Source organism: Sabethes cyaneus, chromosome 1 (genome assembly GCF_943734655.1).
Source record: "Sabethes cyaneus chromosome 1, idSabCyanKW18_F2, whole genome shotgun sequence".
In the NCBI taxonomy this organism is placed as follows: domain Eukaryota; kingdom Metazoa; phylum Arthropoda; class Insecta; order Diptera; family Culicidae; genus Sabethes; species Sabethes cyaneus.
This window is the reverse complement of record NC_071353.1, coordinates 10,604,435-10,631,786: the sequence shown is the minus strand read 5'-3', so window position 1 is coordinate 10,631,786 and position 27,352 is coordinate 10,604,435. Positions and strand designations below refer to the sequence as shown.

At 41.6% G+C, this 27,352-nt stretch overlaps 1 protein-coding gene across 1 annotated transcript in view; it reads left to right on the top strand.

The window, feature by feature from the left end:
- The window catches only part of LOC128732994 (calexcitin-1-like), a 45,463-nt gene that overhangs the window by 4,374 nt on the left and 13,737 nt on the right, over positions 1–27,352 (top strand). The window contains exons 2-4 of the mRNA XM_053826513.1: positions 15,857–15,909; positions 15,984–16,103; positions 27,102–27,178. Of these exons, the coding sequence (XP_053682488.1) occupies positions 15,857–15,909; positions 15,984–16,103; positions 27,102–27,178 (250 nt within the window). The remainder of the gene's footprint in view (positions 1–15,856; positions 15,910–15,983; positions 16,104–27,101; positions 27,179–27,352) is intronic.

The window sequence follows — 27,352 nt, the reverse complement described above, 5'->3', positions numbered from 1 at the left end:
CCCCGGAAGTCCCCAGTGGTTCGACCAGGGACTTGGGGTAGTAGCGGGAGACCCGTCCGGTCACCGAGTAACAGTATACCCTGATGGAATGCACAATACAGCCGTTTTCTTCGGACTTTCACATATCCGACGGTGATCCGGCCGTCTTTTCCAGCTGCTTTACAGATTTTCAGTTCTCTACTTGCTTTTTTAACCTCGTCCAAAGTTGGTGGAGGCAGCGTCGTCGCGTGCAGTTGGCCAGACTGGCCTCCGCCAAGAGCCCAAGCCCTAGGGGGTACCAAAAACACCCTGAACCTCAATAAGGCACTGTCAAGTGTGGTGAAGTACTGGATATAGCGAGTTGTACGAATCATGTTTGACAGTTTAATTCTTACAAATAATAACTTCAAAGAAACACTGATTTAAGAAAAGAGGGGGCGCCAAATTGGGTCTTCGCCAAGGTCACCACAATAGCACAATATTTGCTCCAAAATCTGATGCAAAATGTTGTCTAAAACATAGTCCCCAATCTAGTTCTAGAATCTAGTAGTAGAATATAGTCCAGATCCAAAATATGGTCTAGGTCCAGAAACTGGTTTACAATCTTATTCCAAGTCGGTTGCTGGTTTAAAAACTGTTCTTAAATTATGTCTAAAATCTGGTTTATAATATGACCCAGTTTGAGAATCTGGTCCAAAATTTAATCAAAACTCTGGTCTAAATTTGATAAAAATGTGGTTCAAAATCTGGAATCTGATCCCCAAGTAATATTTTGGGTTTTATTGCTCTCTCATGATGGCATTTAAGACTAAAATTAGTCATGAAGACCGCCATAAGAGTACAATATAACTTACATTGTTGCTTGGGACATCTGGTTCAGGTTCAAAATATCCCAAGAACCAATTTGGGTTTTATTACGCGTTTTCGATGGCTTTTATGACCAGAATTGGTCACGTAAACCACGAGAGGAGTGAAGTAAAACTCACATTGTTACTTGGGATGGCCAATATCTAATCGAAAATGTAGTCAAAATCTGGTTCAGAATCTAATTGAAATCTGTTCCAAAATTGGTTCCAAAATCGGCGTGTCAAAACCGAATCTCCTTTATTTTTCCTAAACTTTTTCCACAAAGTTAATTCTTACTAGCTAAAAACTCTTTGCCCTAAGGAAACTCCTCCTTCTCGAGGTAGTTCCGTCCTATTCTGCCTAGCGGCAGACCTCACGCTGTCCGTCGAGCTTCCCTCTCGCGCATACATTTCAGCCCCTCGCGCGGGGACTTTGTTTTTGTCAACTCGAACAGTTCCGCGCTTCGTTGTTTACCTTAGTCGGCAAAATGCAACGGCGCATTTGTTTTGGGAACTGTTCGTTGCCGCAGGTTAAGAAACTTGCGCGTTCGTTTACCTAGAATGTGGTGGAGCAAACGCGACGATTGTTTTCATTTAAGTATTTTGCCCTGCCGGCGCCGACACTCGATCGAGTCACCGATCGCCGCGGGTAATCGAACTATATGTTACATTTATGTTCTGAACTGACCGGGGTTGATTCATCCGGATTCAGCCAGATGAAAATGCGTGCATGTAATGTTACAGCAGGAAATGAGGGTCGCTTCACTATATCGAAATTTGCCAGCTCATCCAATTTATCATTTTTCGCGTCACACACTTCCGCGCTTTCCAAAATAGTTTACGTCGAAAGCGTATACGAGTAAATAAAAAGGGAAAAACACACTCGGTGGTGAAACTTGCCGTGCGACCATCGGCAACGCACTGCTTTGTTTCCATAGCACTGACCATCTATCCGGTCTATCTTCTCGGCGGTAGAAACAAACAGCAGTCATACAAAAATAATATCGTTGCATGGGAAGTGTGTGACGCGTATACGGGGAATGCTAGAATTGAGAGCATAAAACAAAATTAGTTATTTTACTACCTATCATAACGGGCGACAACAATATAGTGAGTAAAACATTCGGGTATCAACCGAAATAGTGTGCGTACGAGCCCCACACTCATTGTGATATACAAATAATTTTGTTTTTGGTAGTTCATTCGATATGTTCCGAATGTTCCATTTGTCCCAACAGGTTCCCACGTACCACATACGAGAGTGATTTAGAAAGCAAAGATAGTAGAGTTAAATCAGTGGAAATACTGCAATAGTTTATTTGCAAATAGAAACTGCATCAGATAATGCTTAACAAATAAACAACTATCCGACGTTTCGCTTTTTATTTTGCAGCGAATCGTCGGAGATTAATTGAAAATCTGTTACGATTTTGATTTGACTACATACGCCGATTTCTCAATAAACAATTAGAAACAATTACAAGTTGGCACTAAACTCTCTGATAAATAAGTGCAACCGTTAGTTTTTAAATTTAAAATAAAAATCATTGCCAATCGCCATTGCCTAAGACTCAACTTGAAAAATGAAAAATTGCACTGCTAACTTGTTGCCGATTAAAATCAATAAAACCGTGATTTTGTTTCGGTATTCATAACGCGAGCTCTAGCCGCTTTTTTGACAGCAGCACAATAAAAAAAATGTAGCAAACGTACAATTTAACTAAAACGCACAGCAGATTTATTACGGAAGCCAGCAAATAAAAGTTTTTCCATTGCTCTGATCGCCTATATTTTTTAATAAATAAAATAGGCAAACACCAAATCCATTACGGTTATTCGTTTATGCCGGGCTTTGAAAATTTGCATTTATATGAAAAGGTAATCTGCCGGAAGAGATAGAAATAAATGTCAGTGTGTTTCCGATTTTTTGTTTTGGTTTCGATCAACACGGAACAGAAATATAACTGTAAACATGTGCTGTTATATGGTGGTCTTTAATAGAAGTACCGGTAAGCGAGTTTTTTATTTTACCAATCTGGACCCGACCTGAATACGGCTACCTTTAAGGTGTAAAAAATCTGGTGCCTAGAATTGAATATAAAGCAGTAAATTTGAATCATCTCGGATCGTGCCATTGAGTTTATGCGTGGGACTGTAAGGACTGTGCATTTTATAAAGTGTTTCCGCACTTTTCTGTTCTGATGTATCGTACGTCATTAGGAACACTTGTACAGTTTTAAAAAATTGCCGACCGGGAAGTTTACTGGTGTCCAACTGGTGAAAACAGAGGAAATAGAGAAAACAGGAAAGTCAGGAAACAGAGAAAATAGAGTAAACAGGAAAGTCGAAAACAAAGAAAACAGAGAAAACAGGAGAGTCAGAAAACAGAAAAAAATGAAAGTCAAAAATCTGTAAAAACCGAGAAAACTGAAAAGTCAGAAAATAGAGAAAACAGACAAAATAGGAAAGTTAGAAAACGGAGAAAACAGGGAAGTCAGAAAACAGACAGAAAACAGGGAAGTCAGAAAACATGGACACCAGAGAAAACTGGAAAGTCAGAAAACTGGGAAAACAGGAAAGTCAGAAAATAGAGAAAACAGGGAAGTCAGAAAACAGAGAGAACTGGAAAGCCAGAAAACAAAGAAAATAGAAAAAGGTGAAATAAAACCACCGAAACGTCGCATATAGAAGCAAAACGCTAAATACATAGCCGAAAAACAGAACCTGAAAGAAGAAAACAGAGTAAACAGGAAAGTCAGACAACAGAGAATTCAGGAAAGTCAGAAAACATGGAAAACAGAGAAAACAGGAAAGTCAGAAAACAGGGAAGTCAGAAAATAGAGAGAAGACAGAGTAAACAGGAAAGTTAGCAAACAGAGAAAACAAAGGAAACAGGAAAGTCTGAAAACAGAGAAAACAGGAATATCAGAAAACAGGGAAGTCAGAAAACATGGAAACTAGAGAAAACTGGAAAGTCAGAAAGCAGGGAAAATAGGGAAGTCAGAAAATAGAGAAAACAGGGAAGTCAGGAAACAGAGAAAACATGGAAACCAGAGAAAACAAGGAAGTTAGAAAACATGGTGTTGCGGCAGAAAACCGCATTGTAATATTCCCTGGCAGTTAGCTTCTATTATTGTGCCGAATCTAGTCACAAAAACTATTGTCCGTTCGACCGAACGGGATACGCAGGAGCTATTGTTCTGAATGTGTAAGAAATCTATTTGCTACAAGTGTATAAAAGGCGTTCAATAAATAGCAATCAGTATTCAGTGCAGTAGCAGCCACCGCCGCTGGCGGATGGTTGCCGTTAGACAATCTAGCGTTTTATTTACTGTGAAGAATCCAGTCCCGTTGGTAACCGGCTTACTCTAACGACGATCACGAACATTGGTGTCTTGACCAGGATTTGCCCTGGCACAGACAACGTTTTACTAACGGGACTTCAGTTTCAACGATCGTGCTAGCATACAACATGAGCACGTGATATTTTCGGCGCTGGATTAGTGACTTCATCAACATCATTTTACTCGCGGAACATCAAGTCCGTCGACCGCGTTGCTGACTAGCTGCTAGAGGTGGTACATTTGGTATCAGGACAGTGAGTAGATGTTCATCGTGTTGGCCGTACTAGAAGTGTGACGTGTAATCGTTATCGGATACATACGCTTCAGCTATGCGGGTTTGGATGATTTCGCAGCCGCTTAGCAATCAATTCCCCCAGCGGAGCTGCCGGTGTGGGCGAATCACATCCGCTAGCAAGATACATTCAGCTCCTGAGTCCCCGGTTCTTGGATTCAGCGTAGTAGTAGGAGGGCTGAACAGCATGGAAGCTTGCAGCATCCGAAGATGTATCGTCTCAGCAAGTGCTCAGTTTGCGGTTCGAAAAGTTCGTCTGGGAATGCAGGCCTCGGACTACGCACAGTCAGGCTTGGATTGCGCCGCTGTGACCAGCGAGCAATTACCGTCCGCGTCGTTCGCCAGAAGCAGAATTCAACTAACCCACTGACATCATCGTTCATCCGTTCCGTCTAAATGTGATCATCTGTTCCGTTTAAATTTGTTCATCCGTTCGCCATAGTGAAAAACCGTTGGTTTTGGTGGTGGAGTATGTTGCGGCAGAAAGCCGCATTGTAATATTCCCTGGCAGTTAGCTTCTATTGTCCTGCCGAATCTAGTCGCAAAACATTATTGTCCGTTCGACCGAACGGGATACGTAGGAGCTATTGTTCTGAATGTGGAAGAAATCTGTTTACTACAAGTGTATAAAAGGCGTTCAATAAATAGCAATCAGTATTCAGTGCACTAGCCACCACCGCCGTTACCGTCAGACAATCCAATGTTTTATTTTACTGTGTGAAAAAGCCAGTCCCGTTAGTAACCGGCCTACCCTAACGACGATCACGAACACATGGAAACCAGAGAAAACAGGGAAGTCAGAAAATAGAGAAAATAGAGAAAACAAGAAGGTCAGAAAACAGGGAAGTCAAAAACAGAGAAAAAAAATGGAATCCAGAGAAAACAGGGAAGTCAGAAAACAGGAAAGTCAGAAAACAGAGAAAACAGGAAAAACATGGAAGTCAGAAAAAAGAGAAAACAGGGAAGTCAGGAATGTCAGAAAACATAAAAAACAGGAAAGTCATAAAACAGGGAAGTCAGAAAACAGAAAACTTAAAAGTCAGAAAACAGAAAAAACATGGAAGTCAGAAAATACTGAAAACAGAGAAAACAGAAATGTCAGAAAACAGAGAAAGCAGGCAAGTCAGAAAACAAAGAAAACAGGAAGGTCAGAAATCATGGAAAACAGAAAACAGGGAAGTCAGTAAATAGGGAAGTCAGACAATAGAGAAAACTGGGAATTCAGAAAATAGAGAAAACCGAAAATCAGAAAACAGAGAAAATAGAGAAAACATGAAAGTCAGCAAACAAAAAAACAGAAAACTAGAAAGTCAGGAAACAGAGAAAATAAGAATGCCAGAAAACAATTAAAACAGATAAATCTGGAAAGTCAGAAAAAAGAGAAATCAGAAAACAGGAAAGTCAGGAAGGGAAAACAGGGAAGTCAGAAAATAGAGAAAACAGGGAAATCAGGAAACAGAGAAAACAGGGAAGTTAGAAAACATGGAAACCAGAGAAAACAGGGAAGTCAGAAAATAGAGAAAACAGAGAAGTCAGAAAACAGAGAAAATAGAGAAAACAGGAAAGTCAGAAAACAGGGAAGTCAAAGAACAGAGAAAAAATACGGAATCCAGAGAAAACAGGGAAGTCAGAAAACAGGAAAGTCAGAAAATAGGAAAAAACATGGAAGTCAGAAAATAGTGAAAACAGAGAAAACAGGAATGTCAGAAAACAAAAAACAGGAGAGTCATAAAACAGGGAAGTCAGAAAACAGAGAAAGCAGGCAAGTCAGAAAACAGAGAAAACAGGAAGGTCAGAAATCATGGAAAACGGAGAAAACAGGGAAGTCAGACAATAGAGATAACTGGGAATTCAGAAAATTGAGAAAACTGAAAATCAGAAAACAGAGAAAATAGAGAAAACAGGAAAGTCAGCAAACAAAAAAAAAACAGATAAAACTAGAAAGACAGGAAACAGATAAAACAGGAATGCCAGAAAACAGTTAAAACAGAGAAATCAGGAAAGTCAGAAAAAAGGAAAATCAGAAAACAGGAAAGTCAGGAAACAGGAAAGTCAGAAAGCAGGGAAAACAGGGAAGTCAGAAAATAGAGAAAACAGGGAAGTCAGGAAACAGAGAAAACAGGAACGCCAGAAAACAATTAAAACAAAGAAATCTAGAAAGTCAGAAAAAAGGGAAATCAGAAAACAGGAAAGTCAGGAAACAGGAAAGTCAGAAAACAGAGAAAACACGAAAGTTAGAAAACAGAGAAAGCTGGGAAGTCAGAAAACAAAGAAAACAGAGAAAACAAGAGGGTCAGAGAACAGGAAAGTCAGAAAGCAGTAAAACCAGGAATGTTAGAAAACACAGAAAACAGGGAAGTCAGAAAACAGAAAAAAATGGAAAAGTCAGAAAACAGAGAAAACAGGAAAGTCAGTAAACAGGGAAAACAGGAGAGTCAGGGTGCATAAACATATTACATAAACTAAAGTATTGTAAATCACACTACCATTTCTTAACAAAATGCCAAAGAACTGTCAATTTTAGTTTCTCCGTTCTGAGTTATCATTTTATCATTTAAACTCATCTTCATTTGTTGTGCCTCTCATTATTCTGTATAATTCGTTCCTTTCACTAAATATTCAATCGTGAACAAAGCTAATTTTAAAATAAATGACCAACAAATACGATGGAATGTCCCAACTGTTTTCGTTTCAAACCTTCCGAGAGTGGCACTTTCAAGTAGCTACCTACTTCTGTGCCTTAGTTTCCGTTTGATCAGCAAAACAGAAAAAAAGCGAGAATAGTAAAACGGAAATGGGCGCTTGTAATGTTTTATTGCAATTCCATTACAACGTTCGTCCGGGAGAACTGTATCCACCTTTCCAATAAGCGTGTTACGAAGCGACGAAAGCAGGAATATATTAATAAAGCGGCTGTCTGGTGCTTGGACATGAGCGACTGCTGAAAAAAAAAATACGAGTGACAGCTTGTGTTACATTTTTTTTGCTCTCGCTCAACCATGAGTCTGTTTGGTCCGTTTGTTCTATCGCTTTGTGATTGTGCGAAAGTGCTCTGTTTTTTTTTTGCTTCTGTAGGTATCTATACCTAGATGGTCTGTTTTGCCGTTTCTGCGGTTATTGTCCAGAAGGTGCAGAAACCAAGCGGATGATGGCGCCTACTGTCACAATTCGGTTATGAGCATGTCATATCTGTTGAATTCCAGCTAGTGACACTCGCTTGAGGGGTGTAAAAACGATTCAGCACGAAAGAGAGACAAAAAATGTAACCACCATTTTATCGGACATCAAAGAGATTACGGCTTTTTTGCGAAATCAGTAATAGATTGAATTTTTGTGCTCTTCTGTGACTTTGAGAGTGAAAAGCGCTAATTTGATTTGCGTTTGGTTATTGTTACTAAAATTGTGATTTAAAATGAAAATATACTTGTCGGTTCTGACAATGGAAGACTCCCATTCTTCCAGTTCAGACATAACATAACCGTGAAGGTACGAAGCTCGTTGAAGTAGTTTTTATCAACTGTTGAAATTGAAAAACAATATTTGTCCAATTAGACGAAACGAACTGCAACTTACTTTCGTTCTACTGGCAATTTGGTACTGAAGCGGAAGCGCATTCGTGACAAACGCACGATATCCCGATCTGTAGGATGTTTCCAATGTCCCTGACAAACCTTAAAGTAACTTGTGGAAAGCTTCAAGGTAGGTATGTTAGGGATTGATATTACTGTCAAATTTTTTAAAAATAGTGAAAAATATCAAAAAATAGAAACTGTACCAGCTTGTGCAATTATCGTAACATGACCCTAGTAAGCTCATTTCTGAAGACAACTCATTGGTGAAGACAACTATTCTGCACGTCGTAAGCTTTGTTATAAAAAGAATATGGAAATGTCAAATTTTGATACTTTTCAGCCATTGTCACCGGATCGGGATTCTTTGCTCTTTCTATGATAGAAAGAATGACTTCATCCGTACCGAAACGCCGCTTCGTTTCATTGATTGCAACGTTTCCGGTGCGGTGCGGCGGTGGTTACCGATCGAATTTTGCTTTTCGCTGCTTGAAAATGGCAATCATGGCAATCAGTGTAATCATTAGCGGGAGGAAGGGATTTGTCGTAATGATGTGGGAATATTGTGAGGGTGCCCTTCGGTTTAACATCCATCTCAAAATCTTTCACGTTTCCGTTGGTATTACATTGTTCAGTATTCTGTCACTTCCCCTCTTGTTTCTGTGTTTCACTTATGTTATTCTGTGTTAAAGCTTCAGTCATTTAAAGATTTTGTTGAAAAAATTGAGTTTATTGCTCTCTTACGACGTATTATTAAGAAATCATTGGTATTTAATATTAATTCTTAGTAATCACAAGAGCAGGATTATCAAAAATTACTAGCAATCATAGGTAATCATAACTGTTGGAAGCTCCTTGGTATGTACACATACGGAAAGTGTTACCAAATTGATAACCACGTGGTTTCCGAGTTTTTTTTATTGAAATAATTTTAGTCTAACTACAGATAAATAATATCTCCTATTCTAATGAATAAACATGCGCGGGTACTATAAAATCAACTACCTAATTACAGTAAAATAATTCTGTTTTAGACTTACAAATTGCCAATAACTCTGTAAATAAAGTGGAAAGTTTATTTCGCATAATTTGCTGATAGTCAAACTAGCAACAAGGGTGGCGACATAACTGTTTTGATCGAAGAAAAAAATAGTGAGAAAAGAAGGATGATTTTAAAACGTCTGAAAAAGTTAATTTCATTGCAATTATGGACTTAACAGTGAAGCGAGATTATGAAAAAACATGTGCTTTATAAGGTCGGAAGAAAATTTTGACGAAAAAAAGTGATTTCAGGTGGTTTTTGTAATGTTGTTCAAGTGAAAAAAATTTCCTCCGGTGTAAGGACAATCGACATTTCTTCTTCGTCGCAATAATTTGGTTGGTTGGTTGGTAATTTGGTTGCTAGGAATTTTTTAATGAAAAAAAAGCATTTAGATAAATCTCAGTACGCTTTTATTGCTCGCGCATGACAGCCATCTAACTAAAATATTACAGAATTTTACACATTGTGTCATAAATATCGTGGATATTTGTCATAATTTCTAATGGACAGAACGAAAATGGCAATTACGACAAAGCAGCAATAGATCCTATATGAATTCTCCGCTTATCCAGCTTTTCATGAGCGAGAATAGTGGGCAGTGCCAGCATGCTGTGAGTTGATGTTGACGTTTCATGTAGATTGAATTAAAAATAGGGAATTCTTGAATTATGCCGACTCAGGTCGAGTAGTACTCGATTTTAACTGCTGTCGAAGTGTCCGCAAAAGAACTAAGGGTTCATCCAGGTTAAATTCAAAGTATTCTTTTAGAAGGGCTGCATAAAAATGGTCTAACTCTAACAGTATAGTTTACGGTTCGATCTGTTCATAAATTTTAGGTTACAAAGGTACGAACTCAAGTTATTTTATTAGTTCGCTAACAGATTGTGAAAAAGTAAGATAGACAGAACGTATTTTTCGGTTGTTCTGTGACAAAATAAATGTAAATCTTGGAGCCTCATTCTCACAGTCACCTCACTCACCTCACTTCTTTCACACGCTGTAATCTTATAGTCACTCTTAGATTTGTGCAGTCAGCCAGGTGAGCGAAGTCCATACGTGACTCTCAGAATCGCAAATTGTGCTCTCACCTAAAAAATTTAGATGAGTTAACTGTGAGAATAGAGCACTTGATGTAAATATTGCTGAAAAGTGAAATTATTTTTGTAAAGTTATTCGTTCTTAATTTGTTGTCACTGCTTCGTTTTTTTAAATCAATGATTACAATATTTTTATTGCTAAATAACAATCTTTCGTTACTCTTCATGCGTGAAATGTCAAAATACATTTTCCGTCATTTCCGCTCATGAGCAGTGTTGCGAAGTACACGCTCGTGTGGTCTAATTTTCTCATTCACGCGTACACATCCTAACGAACGCGCCGGCTTAAGCGTCCCTTTCGGACTCTCACTCTCACTACTTATTCATGCATTGCGACGAGTTTTTGCGAGTGTGTATTTAGCCAACAGCTACGGTTGTCGCTGCCGTTCTTCGTTGCTGCCCAGCTGCTGATGTCGATTACTCGCGTGCGCTCGCGCTCCCGCCCGTGAGTAGACTCGGGGGCGATGCGCCTCTATGCCTCACGGGCAGCTGATTGCTCAGGAATCATTTGACTCGGGAACAGGCTATGCAGAAAGACGATGTGAGCAGGTGCGTGCGCGAGTGTGTAGGTGGCAGAATGTCTGCACACAGCAGCGGTGGCTGTTTGTTTTACGCATGCGTGTGCGGCGTAAAGCGATGAATGCTATGCTTCTCATACTCACTCGCGTTTGAGTATACAACGTTGACTTTTCGCTCGATTGGCAACACTGCTCATGACAAGCTGAATGGAACATCACTTCAGGGAGTCGTTATTACATGGTTATTACGTTATTACGTTATTACAAGTAGAAAGCTGAGGACAGAAAGTAGAGAGCGGAGAGCAGAGAGCAGAATGCAGAGAGCAGAGAGTAGACAGTAGACAGCAGAGAGCAGACAGCAGAGAGCTGAGAGCTGAGAGCTGAGAGCAGAAAGCAGAGAGCAGAGAACAGATAGCAGAGAGCAGAGGGCAGAGAGCAGAAAGCAGAGCGCAGAGAGCAGAATGCAGCTAGCAGAAAGTAGAGAGCAGAGAGCAGAATGCAGCAAGCAAAGAGCAGAGAGCAGAAAGCAGAGAGCAGAGAGCAAACAGCAGACAGTAGAGAGCAGAGAGCAGAGAGCAGAGAGCAGAGAGCAGCGAGCAGAGAGCAGAGAGCAGAGAGCAGAGAGCAGAGAGCAGAGAGCAGAGAGCACAGAGCAGAGAGCAGAGAGCACAGAGCACAGAGCACAGAGCGAGCAGAGAGCAGAAAGCAGAAAGCAGAAAGCAGAGAGCAGAGAGCAGAGAGTAGAGAGCAGAGAGCAGAGAGCAGAAAACAAAAGGCGAAAAGAAAAAAGCAAATAAGGACAAAAATCAAAACATAAAAAGTAAAATTACACAAAAATTCTAATAACTTTTCATTAATTCGTCTCGAAATGAAAGCGTCAGAGGAAGTCCTCTGAGGCCGAAAACCCTCTAAGTCTAGACACTAATGATTCCACAAAAACAAAGATTGATAAAAATATTCGGAGAGAATGGGACAGTAGTAAATTGCAAGATTTCGTGGTGTCCCAATTCTGACGACTTTGTTTGAAAAGGCAAACAGGTGAGAGGTAGGAAAACTCATCTTGATCGGTTGGCTGTGGCGTTGATGATAAATGAAGCTTTGTCTTTTACATCTTCAATAATAATCGGAACAAGATTCGAGCCGCACGTACTTTGTGCTAGATTCGGGTCCGGTTGCATCGGATTAATAGAAACATGACCAACGAATGTAGTTGATGCTGAGTTAATGGATATAGAGCCCAGGTAACAATTTGGGTTTTATTACACTCTTATGATGGCATTGAAGATCAACATTGGTCTTGAGGACCACCATAAGAGTACAATAAAACTCAGATTGTTGCTGGTGGGCACTGCTGGATTGACTTTTGCAGGTGCCACCGTAGTAGTTGCTGCGTCTCTCCGTCAGAACTGTCTCAATTCTTGACATGCGGTCTCACCACCGAATTTTATCAGGTTTTGTTCCAAATTTTGTAACTAATTTTGAAACCGATTTGGACTAGATTCTGGACCAGGCTTTGGACCACAGTTTTTTATCAGTTTTAAACCACCGACCAGATTTTGGATCAGGTTTTGTACCAGATTCCGGACCAGGACTAGATTGCGAAACGCATTTTTATCAACTTTTGTTTCAGATTTGGCCTAGATTCTAGACCAAATTTTGAACTACATTTTTAATTAGATTTTTTACCAGGTTTTGAATCAGACCTTGGATTTGGACTTTAGATTTTGGACCCAGATTCTAGACCTGGTCTGGACCTGCATCCGATTCTGGACCAAATTTTTGACAACATTTTTATCATATGTGGACCAGATATTGAATAAGATTTTGGATTTGGACCTAATTTTTTATTAGAATTTGGATTAGATTGTGGTCCTGAACAAGATCTTAGAGCTATCACCAGATTCTGATCACATTTTCACCAGATTTGGACCTCATTTACGACCAAATTTTGAACTATATTCTTGACCAGGACCGGTTTGTGGATCTTGCCCCGATTCTGGACTACCTTTTTTATCAGATTTTGCACCAGATTTTACATCGAATTTGGTTCCAGTTTCTGGAACTGGAAGGGATTATAAACCTGATTTTGGGCCACATTTTTGATCAGATTTTAATCCACCAACCAGATTTTGGTTCAGGTTCTGAACCTATGCGGTATTTTAGATCTGGACTAGATTGTGATGTACATTTTTGTCAAATTTTGTTTCAGATTTTGTAACAAATTTTGAATCAGATTTTGTAACAAATTTTGTTTCAGATTTTGTAACAAATTTTGAGACAGATTTAATCTAGATTTAGGATCAGATTTTGGACTACATTTTAATTAGATTTTGACCATATTTTGGACAAGATTCTGGACTTGAACCAGATGTTGGACCTGCATCAAGTTTTGGGACAGATTTTGGACCACATTTATATCAAATTTGGACCGAATTATTGATTGAACCAGGGGTGACATTGCGATTCTCGTTTCGAGTGATTTTGGTTCGTTTCGTCCATTCGTTTAACGTGGTCGAAACGAACCAAAATCACTAGAAACGAGAATCGCAATGTCACCCCAGATTTTCAAACTGTGTCAGATTATAAACTAGATTTTGGACTACAAGTTTGATCAGATTTTGGACCACTTTTTGATCAGATTTTAAACCAGCAGCCAGATTTTGGATCAAATTTTGAACCAGATTTTGAAACTGGACCATTATTTGGACCTGGACTGTACCGTGGGCCAATTTTTTTTTCAGATTTTGCAACAGATTTTAAATGTTTTGGTCCACATTTTTTATCAGGTTTTGGATCTGATTTAAGTGCTTCGCAGTGCGATGTGTGGCGTTGTGTACTTTGCTACACTCGAGAGTACCATACTGAGGTTCAGGCCGTTTTTTGGCGCTCCCTAGAGCTAGCGCCCTTAGCGGGGGATAGTCTGGCCAACTCCACGTTTCGTCGCTGGTATCATGAAGCATGCCATGGTTGCAGTGGTGTTGCTGGTTCTGGTGCGGTACATTACGTCCCACTTGGAAAAAGCATCTACGATGACGAAAAAGTAATATTCATCAATAGGACCGGCGAAGTCATTATAAACATGTTGCCACGACCGGAATGGAATGGGCCACGACTCCAGGGTTGCTTTCGTTGGAGACTTCGTTGCTTCAACACAAGCTCTACATGGTCGTCGACACTGTAGAGATAGTAGATGTAAATGTGTGCCACAGATTTCACATTGTCTTGCGAAATTTCGATGGTACGACGACGACTTTCATCGAGAACTTGAAGTTCATCTCGTCTAGCGAAGAATTTCTTGAAATCAGAGTTTCTGCACAGTTTTTCAAGTGGTTACAAGGCTACAGGGCTTGAAAAGGGAAGTTGAATGTGACTGCGTGAATGCGGACGCTTTCCGCATTCAACCTGCGCTTTTTCGAAGATCATTTGACTGTTTTTTGAAGCCAGTCAATCTGCCGCCTTATAATTCCTGTGGCCTTTCAAGAGAAGCCAACAGCCGTTCTCCCGTTTTGTGTTCATATTGAAAAGTGTAAACTGCAAACTGACTGGAAGCTTAAGGTGACATATTTTTTTCATTTCTCTTTTCGTCGCCAAATCGGCTTCCCGCAGTAATAGTTTGTCGCCCGTAGTCGGTGCGACGTAAGCAAAATGTTCGGTAAGTATTGGACGGACTCTGACCGACATCTTCCATGCACATGTAGTGCTTGTTTTTGTTGTAGTATTGAATCATACGATAGCGCGGTTGTTTTTCGTTAGCGTGGTGACTGCCAGTCATTTGACTGTTTTGCATTCGCTGCTCCAAACGGCAAAGGAAATTTGATCGAAAAGAAAATGTTAAAAATTTTACAACGTATTCGTTCTACTGTTCAATACGGAGATATGATTGAGCAAGTTTCAAGTTTTCTGACTCGTTCTGTAAAATCTCTGGCGTACCACAGGGGAGCAACCTTGGACCACTGCCACTGCTCTTTTCACTTTTTATAAATGAACTATCAGCTCTCCGCTCAGAAAGAAGATTTAGGTTCCCTGCGGAAGCTACGACTGCAGACGCCATCGTCGGTTGAGTAAGTGGCTATCCGATGCTGAACCACGTTTCGCTCGAAATGATGGTGATGTCGGACGTCGAGTCATGTTGAAATTCGTAAAATTTTCATTAGCAAATTTATTTCTCCAGTTGCTTTTATGTGACTCGCAACGTTAGCTACATATTATACGTTGCCACTAGTACCAACACATGGACCTTCCCTTTCGTTTTAATTTTACAATCGTGCATTCTTAACAGTAGCAAAATCAATGCTCTGTAACCCGATTTGTGCAAGGAAACAAATCGATTACAAAACCATCGGAATTAAGCAAATCATCCCCATTACAAGCACAGCACTTCTTCCGAAAACAATCAATCACCTATCTATAGGGAATTTTTCTTCCTACGATTTCTTTCCCACCAACGCACCGTCACTAACACGCGCAGATCCATTATTCAAATCACTCAACTCAATTACTTGTCTTATCTTATCACTCGGGCGTTCGTCCCGTTCGGAATCGACCGGCTCCGAAGTCAGGCTGCCGGGATAACTTTGCCAACTATACAATACAGTAGGTACTGGTACATAGAGAGAAAAAAACGAAAATCAGCCATCAATTTGCAAGCTCTCTCGAATACGTTTCGCCATTACACGGTTGTAAAGTATGCGGAAGTGTCTAGGACGAGCAACAACTACACGTTCGAACAAGTTGAATTATCGTTTCTCAGCTTCCTGCCTGCAGTGCTGTCTCTGAAATAATGTTATTTCATCACTCTTTCGGTGTGCGGAGATGCTGCGAGGCTATATAACACTCGCAATGTGCATATGCATGTACCTACCTTCTTTCCCGGGTCGGGCCGACCGACCGGAACGGAGTGTGACAGGCTGCCTTTCGGTTGTCCCTTATCCTGATTGAACAAAGAAGCGAGAGCCCACTAAATGGTTTTCAAGTTTATATACTACAGAAGTGATCGAGTCATTAGTACAATTGCATTTGTACTCGTCCTTGCTCGGAGCATGCTTCACCCGAAGAGGGCGAGCCCGGAAGCCAATTTCCTCCGGATAGATGATTTTTCCAGTCTTGTTATTTCCAATTTACATTGTGCCTGAGCTGGTTTTAATAAAAATTCGTTTTCTTCCCTTTCCAGATATCAACCAGAGTGGTGAAATCGACCGCAAAGATTTTGAGCTGGCAATCAACGTACGTATCAAGTTGAAAACTGTTGTTTTTTTTGCGTGAAAAAGGTTAAAAATATGTTATTCTTCCCCCCTTAGAAAATTTGCAATCTTCGCGGCTGGCCGGAGGGTCACGTTAAGAACAAGGAAACCCACGATGCGATGTTCAAAATATGGGACGGTCTACGGACAAAGGCCGACGAAGATAATGACGGTCAGGTAAGTCAAATTGTTCGATCGAATTGATGGCTTGACAAACGTAGTCGACGAGTAAATTGTGGTTCGCAGATGTTGGGTCAGGTCGAGCGTGGACTGGTAAAATGGCCTGGGAAAACAATGTTAACAACGCAGGCAGGCGCTCGATTGGCCACTTAAGTGCGGTTGACCGACCGAGGGTTCGGTACCGGTTGGAAAACCAAAAAGGGAACCATTTTCATCGATGATTGATTGATTGAGTTCACTTTCTTCGGGAAAGGCTCGAGTGTTTCGGTTGTTGTCCGTATCGGAGAACGATTGTACGAGGACCACTTGAACAGTAGCACCATACCGCTATACGAATGAAGGCACGAACAGCAATGCACCTTAGCTTTCTGTCTGGTTCTGCCAGATCTTCTGTGTCATTCGAAACAAGTCGTAAACATTTGTTTGCAATGCTGCCAGCGAGTAACTTTTCGAAAAACCCATGTTTAATTTTCTAAAGTTTCTATCGACAAGCAACATTGTTTGCTGTCAAGCTATGTTGCCTCTGAGCTTGGTTGAATCCTTCCACCGGAACAACCATCATCACTTGTCGGCATTTTTCCGAGCTCGCAAACAACGTTCGTCAACAGGACGAGTTTCGACAAACCGCATCCGCCGGATCGGTATTTTGTGCGGAATTTCAACAACCATCACAACTGAACTGAGTGTCTCAGCGCGCTATTTAGATCAGTTGGTTCGGTGCAGAAGTGAGTAGCAAAATAGCGAAAGTGTCGCACCCGAATTGGCACCGCAAAACCACCACCGGCTGATAATGAAGACTTTTCCTCCGAGGTCGGTCGGAGGTTTTTGTCCCGCACCGCCGAGTGGTTTATCACTCAACCGCCAGATTAATTTCCACAATTACAGCAAACCACGTTGGATACTTGAGATAAGCGGTTCATTTGTTGCTGCTTGAATGAAGGAAACAGTATGAACCGGAAAAGTTACTGGCCAAAGGTGCTTCCTCGTGGAAAGTATGACTTCTACTTTTAATGCCACCGTTCTGGAGGATTCCAATATGATTCGATTTGACTACGGAGAGAATAATGTAGTGAAGTGAAGTTTGGTGCATTTAGTCTTCTTAAAGCAATGTAAATGATTGACCGGATGTTGATGGCTGTTGCTATTAATCTGTGAGGCGAAAACAGAACCAGTCGAAAAAACAATAGCCAAGTAACATTTCCAAAGCCACTTGGTTTTATTTGAATTTTATAAAGGTTTTATTGCAGTATTAATCATAACTTCTGATTTGATTATATGGTATTACGCAATACCAATAGGATGCGAGTCAAAACACACCTATAGCTAGCTATAAAACCAAAACAAAACTAGTAATAAAATTGTGGTTGCGTATATTACCACGATAAAACTAATTGGCTGCACAACGTCTTTTATAGACTTATTATACGTGTGGCGTAGCAATACAATATGGCGCACTAATCAAAATTGCTCTTATTACGGTTGTTTGTCAAACCAATTCTTATACGAGACCATATTGCCATATTCTACTATTCTGTTTAAGGTGAAACGGTACAGAATCCAAACATGACCGGATAGATGGCGCCCATGTGAGGATATTGCATCACATAGGCGCTATTTTGCCGGCCATGTTTGGATTCAGTACCGTTTTACCTTAAGTTCGCAAACAAAAATTCATCAAGGCAAAGTGTTTTGCAGAAAGAAAGTTTTTATCAAGCGGTTTTCCTGTCACAGGAAGCAACTAAAATGATTTGGCTAGAAGTTGAGATTGACTAACTGTATATATTTATTTTGTTAAAACGATCAGTTTTTGAAAATTGAAAATCGAAATGCATTAGAAAGGGGGGAAGTATCTGATGGTAAGATATATTATTGGGTTGAGCAATGGCATGTGGGACTCGCACCCACGTTCTTTCGGTTGGTACCCGAATGCTTTACTCACTGAACTACTGCCGTCCGTTAAAATTCGAAATTTTCCAGTTCATTCAATTAATCATTTTTCGCATTACACACTTCCTCCCTTTCCAAAACAGTTTACGTCACTGGCACGAACGATAATGGCCAACGATGTATAAACTTCACAGCTACCCGAGGCCCGGGCCTGGCAAAGGGTGAACATGTTCACTAACTCCTATTCCTACCTCTACATGGGGCCGGCTGGGGTACGCAACCTCTGGCATACGAGGTGAAAATGCTTCTCGAGAAAGAGGAGTTGGATTCCTACTGAGCCTAGGGGCACTTGCGGCCCTGATGAAGTAGGAACCGATAAATGAGCGAATAATCGTTGCCAGATTCAGAACAGGAGTTAGGAACCTTCAGCAATTCAGTGCTATGCGCCAAACAGATGCTGCCGACTTGCAGGAGAAGGAGAGTTTGGCGCGTTGATTTTATACACCTATCATATTAAATGTACAATAAAATTTAATGCGCATATGCTGCAAACCAATGGAGACTACTAAAATTTATTAAATATTTTATGGCATATTTTATTATGGTCGCTATAAACCAAATCGATCAGGATGATCTGACAGTAAAACTTTAACTTTTCTGCTAACAAATGTGTTTTCAAGTTAACAAAGTTGGCGAACTTATTTAGCTTTTCACCAGAGTAAGCTGTATGTTTTATAGCTTTCTAGCGAAAAGCTACATTAAATTATGGCGGTAGCTGTCAAGCAGAGGAAAGCATAATTGGTTTTATTGCTGCTTTCAACAGAACGTGATTCAGACTACTCCATGACCTGATTCTTATAGAGGTTATGCCAACCTTCTGAAGAGTGGGCCACTTGATCCGAAGGCATGAAATTGGTCATGAAAACCACTAGTGGAACGTTATAAAGCTTAAAATTGTTCCTTGGGTACTCACGCTGAGTTGGAGAATGACGCCGTGGTTGGACCCCTTTCGGCGTTCGCCCTTAACTTCCGTTTCAAAAAGAATCTCGGAAATCTAAATAAATCATTGGAAAGAACTAAAAACAAAGTATATTTCTGGAAAACCCCGAATTGATTACATGAAAAATAAAAAATGTTACAAGCATTTGCGTAAAGAGCAAAAACGTTGTCAATGTCGGACCATGTTCTACTGGTTGGGCTGAAAATTGAAGAAATGTGTATTGAAATTATGTAGACTGACATGAAAAGCTGGTGATGAGCGGCTGGATATTCCGCAAAATAGACTCCGATTGTAGTCCTAAGCCTCTTATCCAGCAATTTCTATCCGTACCTGCTCGTGGCACCAGTCGGAATACGAGTAACCTTTGTGGAAATCGGGTGACCAACCTCGGTGGACACTAAGATCGTTTACCGACACGGAAGGAGGCACTGTGCTGTCTCGGTACCTAAGATGATAGCCCCATCACGAGACTCGGCTGGGTGGCCTTAGTAAAGCAACCTTCCTAAATCAATTACCACGGAAATTCGAGCGAATATGGATCGGAAGTATTTGGGGGAACAAGGGGTAAGAAGGCCCGGCGGGGTAAGAGGGACCACATCGGTTTCGTCAAGAAATCCTTAAATTTTCTACAAATGCCCCAGTATATTTTGTTTATTAGCCTATCTAAACACTTTCGAGACAACCTGTGGCACTGGGCCGTATCCAACGTCAAAACTAGGATCAAAACAAACTTTTCGTTCGCAGTGTCTTCATGCGATATAATTTCAGCAGCAACAAATTTAAGGTTTTTCAGCAAAAAAAGCTATGTATTTCGTCGTTTCTCTTACCACTGACTTTAATTGGGCAATTCTTGTTCTGCGTGAGGCGGAAAATGTATATAAAATAGTACGGATTGAGAGATATAAGCAAAATAATGTAAATTGTTAGCTAGGGGTAAGACGGGCCATTTTTCACGGGGTAAAAGGGCCATACGTCATAGTGCTCATAATTGCCTAAAGTTCTTCTGTTTAGTATCTTAATAGATTTTAAAAATATTGAATGAAAAAACCAATTTTTTCCTGTTAAATTTGACTAACTTTTTTATTGCTCTGACAGATACGCATTTCGTTTACGACTTGCAGGCTTCATCAGTGTCTTTTTCGAAATAGAGTACACCTGTAATAAAAATTATCCCTGAATCTGAGATCATCCTGTCTAACACAGAGCCGTCAAAAGAAGCCAACAAGTGCCATTCGACATACATTACACAATTAATGTAAATTTGAATCTAACGGAATCAAAATTCGATGATTCCAATTCACTTAACCCTCTAACGGGTAAGATCGTCTGTAGACGGCCTTCGCTTTTGGAGCTCTAGTGGCGCATACAAAATTTGTTTTTAATTGGCAATACGCAAAATGTATTCAGAACAGATTTCTTGACATTTTGATACTAATATCATAACATTCTGACCATGTATTCAAAAGTTATCATCTTTCAAAAACAAAAATTCCGAAAAATTCGGAAAATAATTAATGCGCGAATATTCCCTTTTTTACTTTTGAAGGAAAAGGACATCTAGAACAAAATGATTGACATAAAAAATGTTTCTATGAGTAAATTTCATGCATTATTTTAATTTTGTAATATATCTGAATTGAAAAAACATCTGGGCAGAGCGTTAGACATGAAAAAAGAAAAAGAGAAATTGGTCTTTTTCTTACCTGGCGCTCCTCCAGATACTTATTTTTGCTTGAAAATCAAAACTTAAGGTTTTTTTGTGTGTACTTTCATGACAAAATAGTCATTAGCTTGATCGTATCGTTTTTACGGTGTTGCCCGTTAGAGGGTTAACGTTGCCTTCTTTGCCTTCACCTAAAGTTAAGGGTATTCGAAGAGTAAACGTACTGCTGACAAATCAACAAAAATAACGCCAAGAAAAGAGTAAATAAAAACCAGTGGAGTAAAATAACGTCTACTCTTACTTTCAAAATTGAACTAGTAGTAAAATTCCTTCTTTTAGCAGGTGTCTAAATTAAACTATACCTTCTTTTAGCATGTACCTAAAAACCCCTTAAAAACTTGTTCTTACTTAGTTAATAATATTGAAATTGTGTTTACAACTCAAAGAAATCTTCAAATCTGCCACAATCCGCCTTCCTCCGCCATGGTCCGTCTTACCCCTTTGGTGGTCCTTCTTACCCCGCCTGGTTGTGAACGAGTAATTTTTAGACGTTTCGAAAATTGATGAAAAATCACGGAAAAATAGACTAATTAATTCTTTATGTAATTTTTAATGGTAGATAAATGAATGCTTTTCCATGTGTGGAACAAGAAAAGGTGAATTTTCGTACAGATTTTATGCTAGCAATTTATTCGCTTAGGGGGGCCGTCTTACCCCGTCTTCCCCTGATGGTAAGAATTTCGATACAGATCAAAAAATATATTGGGTTGAGCAATGGCAGGTGGGATCGCACCCACGTTCTTTCGGTTGGTACCCGAATGTTTTACTCACTAAACTACTGCCGCCCGTTAAAATTCGAAATTTTCCAGTTCATCCAATTGATCATTTTTCGCATTACACACTTCCTCCCTTTCCAAAACAGTTTACGTCACTGACACGAACGATAATGGCCAACGACTGTATAAACTTTACAGTTACCCGAGGCCCGGGCCTGGCAAAGGCTGAACATGTTCACTAACTCCTATTCCTACCTCCACGTGGGGCCCTCTGAGGTACGCAACCTCTGGCATACGAGGTGAAAATGCTACTCGAGAAAGAGGAGTTGGATTGCTACTGAGCCTAGGGGCACTTGCGGCCCTGATGAAGCAGGAACCGATAAATGAGCGAATAATCGTTGCCAGATTCAGAACACGGGTTAAGAACCTTACAGCAATCCAATGCTATGCGCCAAACAAATGCTGCCGACTTGCAGGAGAAGGAGAGTTTTTACAGCCAGATGAACAGCGTGGTTGAGAAAATCCCGAAGTGGGACATCCAAATCCACTTGAGTGGCTTCAACGCGAAGATTGGCTCAAACAACGCGGACCTTGAACGCGTCATGGGACGCTATAACCTAGGAGAGATGAGCGAAAATCAAATCGACCACATCTGCATCAGCCGAAAAAGGCGAAGGAGCCTTCTTGATGTACGCAACAAACGCAGCGCTGATATGGCATCCGACCATCATCTTGCTATCGCCGAGATACGTCTGCGCGTCGCACGTGTCCAACGACGGGAGGAAAAAGTTGGATGCCGCTACGACGTCCGCCGATTGGAGAGTCCTGAGGTGAAAAGGGTCTTTGTCGAACAACTTAAATTCCGCGTCTCGGAGTTGCCACCTGGTGGAACCGTCGAAGAGCAATGGACCGGCATCAAGAACGCCTTCATCACGACCAGTGATGAAACCCTCGGCAAAGCGCGCAGCGGGCGGAGGGAGTGGAACTCGGATGAAACTTGGAGAAAGATCGACGAGCGGGGAGAAGCGAAAGCCGGCATTGAGCGAGCGCGAACCAGATCGGCTGAGACAGCTGCCCGTCGACGATACGCCGAACTGGAGAGGGCTGTTAAACGTACTTGTAGACGGGACAAGATAGCCTGGACTAACTCCCTAGTCGAACAAGGGGAAACCGCCGCCGCCAATTGTGATATCCGTGTGTTTTACGATATTTCTTGTCACCTTAGTGGTGCTAGGATGAATACAAAGATGCCGCTAAAGGACAGAGTTGGTCAGCTACTGACTGACCGTACGGTACAGCTTAAGCGATGGACTGAACATTTTGAACAACTCTTCCGAGTTTCAAATGTCAGAGACCAACAAAACCAGCAGCGTATGACGCCTACAGTTCGTCGAATTAATCGCGTCAACTCGGAGGCGCCATCGTTGGATGAAATTCTAGCAGTTATCAAGAGTATGATATCCAATAGAGCTCCACAACTTTTCCGGTGTACTGGATGCAGGGTATTGGTCGAAATCCCTAAGAAAGGAGACCTAACTGAATGCGGTAACTGGCATGGCATCACGTTGCTCTGTATTACTCTCAAAGTACTCTGTAAGGTAATCCTCAACCGGATCCAGGAGAAGATCGACACTACTCTCCGGCGGCAGCAAGCTGGATTCCGTGCTGTGCTGGCCGATCATGTGTAGATCATATTACAACGCTCCGCATTATATCAGAGCAGATCAACGAATTCCAGGACTCTCTTCTGCTGGTGTTCGTTAACTCCGAAAAGGCGTTCGACCAACTTTACAGTAGCGGAACAACAAGTTGAGCAGGTAGACACCTTTCAATATCTTGGTAGCCAGGCAGCGCCCGATGGTGGTATCAATACTGATATAGCCGCATGGATCAGTAAGGCCATTGGTGCCTTTACAAGCCTGCGAAACATTTGGTGCTCAAACCAGATCACTCTACGAACGAAAACCCGAATCTGGTGCGTTTCAGCGGAGACAACGCAAAAACTGCAGGCATTCATTAACCAGTGCCTGCGATATATCATTCGTGCCTGGGGGCCTGACAACTGGATATCCAATGAGGAACTGCATTGTCGGTGCCATCAACGGCCGATAGCCACAGAAGTTCGTGAACGTAGGTGGAAGTGGATCGGACACACCTTGAGTAAAGGAGCGAACGAGGTCTGAAGAGAAGCACCCGATTGGAATCCACAAGGACAGTTTAGAAGAGGCAGACCTAGAGGCTCATGGCGACGCAGCTTAGCCAACGACATCCGGGCTGCAGACGAGAGCCTGTCCTGGCGACAGGTAAAAGCCATGGCGGCTAACCGTCAGCAGTGGAGATCGCTGATGTCATTTTTTTATACTGCCGGACCGGCGGACATGGACACATAAGTAAGTAAGTAAGTACCCGAGGCCTGGTGGTCCGAAGCACTTTTCTCCCACGCAAAGATATTCTCAAAGCCACATGGAGATCAACTGACCAATGTACAATGAACCAGATAGACCATGTTCTCATAGACGGCCGGTTCTTCTTTAGCATCACGAACATACGTTCCCTACGGAGTGCGAATACTGACTCTGACCATCACCTAGTAGCAGTATATGTGCGTTGGTCAACCCTATTTCAGATACGTCAAAGCCGTTCTTCTCGGTTGAACATCAGGCAGCTAGATAACCCGCAATCTGCCGACAACTACGCGCAAATTCGAGATGAGGCACTACCTTCTTCCGAGGAGTTAGGTGCTTCAAATCTCGAAGACGGTTGGGACAAAACACGCTTGGTCATCGGAGAGACCGCAACCGCACCGCACTAGGTGAAGGGCCCCGGACTATACAAAATGACTGCCAACAAGCGTTTTAGGGAAAAAAAGCTTGGAAAAATTTTCCGAGCATTGCCGCTAGGACCACTTGGCAAAATACCGACGACCTAGGAACTGGTTGATCACGATTTTGAGGAGTAAAAAGCGCCGAAAGGAGGACAACTATTCCGAGCTAATGCAATGAGTGCGAAGTTGTCGACAGGTGGAAGCATCTCTCCGATGAACACCTTAATGGTGAAGTTGCAGAAGTAGGCGGAACGGAAGTTAACCTAGGAGTGACCATGGACGATAGTAATGTCCCAGCACCTGATCTCCAAGAAATCAAGCGAGAAATCGGCTAGCTCGAGACCAACAAAGCCGCTGGTAAGGACCGAGCAGAGCTTTATGAACATGAACGAGAAACGCTGGCAACGACTCTATAGAGTTGGGTTTCTTCTAAGATTTGGGAGGAGGAGAAGTTACTGGATAACGCTGGTAAATATCGCCTGCAAGGTGCTTTCCTAGAGCCTATTACGTTGGCCGTCACCGATTGTGCTATTGTGGGGTGCGGACTAAATTAACAACGTACAACGAGTACAACGTGCCCTCGCATCACATCTTTCTTGATTTCAAGGCTGCATACGACACAATCGATCGAGACCAGCTATGACAGATAATGCCGAAACACGATTTTCCGGATAAACTGACGCTACTGATCAGAGCTAGTCATCAAGTCATGTGTTTTATGTGTATTCATTTTCCCTGTGCCCCTTTGAAATACGGTGACGGTTGAGACAAGGTAACGGCTTATCCTGCATGCTGTTCAAGCTCGCACTTGAGAGGATGATCCAACGAGCGAGCATCGAAACGAGCGGCATGATTTTCACCAAGGGTATTCAAGTACTTGGCTTTGCAGATGACTTTGATATCATAGCCAGAAACTTTGCGACGGCGGTAATCTATGCCAAACTGAAAGCTGAAGTCTAGGAGTACATCTGGCGAAAGTAGGCAGACTACGGTGGGCCGGACACGTCGTAAGGATGCCGGATGACTTGCGATGAATTCTCTTCAACAACCCCACCGGTACCAGGAACAGGGTTTACTGGTGCGACGATATTCCGCATGGTTTGATAGTTGGCATCGTACCTTGTAGTCATATCCCGGGTGGAGACACCAGGATTGAACTTAACGCACCTCAATATCTTCTTCCTTCTGCTCCCGGTCTCTAGGTCCGGTTTTCTCGAAAGTTCTCTGCCGCCTTTCTACACCTAGGTTATCTTTATCGTTCCTTACAGGAGAGGTTTGCCGATGACGCACGGGGGGTGGCCAGATTTACTATTAGTCAAACTTTATTGGCCGAGTCAACAAAACATTTGTTTTAGATTGCTGTTTTTGATCTATGCGCTATCTATAGTTTTAGAACCTTCACAAAATAGTGGTCACAGTTTGCTGCCAACCATTTCACTTTTTGCGAACGAGTGAGTGAGATTCAAAATGGCAGAGTAAGATGTCGGAGAAACTTCAAGTACCGTCATTTTTGACACCAGGCATGCACACGTTTTACTTTTACAACCATCTAAAAGTATAAAAGAGTCGAACGCCAGGAACAGCAGGGGTAGGTGCTGAGCTGCCTGCCAAATATGCACTAGCACAGATGTTTTTGCACACTATAAAATTGCAGCACATTTGTGATTACGTAATAGAAGCTCATATTTTTTTTGCTTTGTTAGCTCGACTATAGTTTTATAACAAATATATGAAGCCGAGCGCCATTTGGCACGGTCTGGATGAAAACGGGGGCTGCCATCATGAGCAGTTTTCTTTTACGCTAAATTTTTGTTCTAATGCATTCAACCTCCGATGCGATAAAGGATTGAGGATTGCCTGTAGAAAAATGACCACCTACCTCTAGGGTCTGTTTTCGGTGAAAGGGAAACAGGAAATGAGATTGTCTCCATTGAAACCGGCTGATGGCTGGCTGGTGCCTGTGACAGTGTTTTCCGGAGAATTGTTTTCCCTTGTTGGACCTGTCTGGCGACTCCCCAACGTCTAACGTTGCTGGCATCTCAATGAGTCGTAAACGGTGCAGGGATATTATCGCTGTAGACAACCTTTCTCGGAAAAATTATGCATTTTGAACGTACAGGTTAGCTGCTGAGTAGAGCGATTATTTCTCTTTTGCTTGATAATGAAAGGAGATTAATTGACCCGACATTTATTTCCTTGCCAAGAAAGGAGTTGGAAGATAGTGCTAGTCTCTGTGGTAGGAGGATTTGCATTCCTGTTTGCGAACTGAGAACCCAATGTTTAATGTGTTATGGCATTTAGTAGCAGTTTAAGTACCTTATGCTGTTGTTTGCGTTGCGTTATATCATGATTTGAGGATTTGGTTATTTACGTAATTCTAGGTTATTATCATTCAATGAAGCAATGGTTTGATGTGATGCGTCGTTATGAAGTATCCAGCTAGCACTGAATCGTAGAAAAATGTACGAAAATTATCGTAAATTACTCAAAAAAGCTAGTTGGCTACTGTGAGGAAATCATTCATTTGCAATTACGTAAACCAAAATTACATTGTTTTATTGACGCAGTTGTTTCTTAAAAAAAATATCGAGCAATCTTTCCAAACGATGGTCACCAAACCCGCCTTGACAGAGCCAATAAATGTTGTCGTCTGTAAGGGTTTTCCCAACCGTAACCGCACCGATCGGAAAACATCTCTACAAACCAAAATTAGCTATTTTCCAGTTCGAAAACATTCAACGCAGACTAATGGAGACTATCTCTCTCTTTTTCCTTTTTCCTAGCTTGCTTGAAATTTTCCGCAGTTCATTAATTACGCTGTGTTTTCTCACGCTCTACTCCGTAGGTCTCGGTGGACGAGTGGTGCAACATGTGGGAAGCGTACGCCAAGAATCCGAACGCCGTACTTGACTGGCAAGTGAGGTAAGTTTTTCCCCTCCCCCCCTCATCGTTTTATACTCCGGAGCGCAAAAAGCTACAATCCGACTCAACTCGTTTGCTTCCGGTGAGGCACCATTAGGACAAGCGCGCCGAGGGAATTTACGCTCCCAGTGGAAAGTCGGGCACGTGCGCTTTACGGTGATGACTCGTGAACAG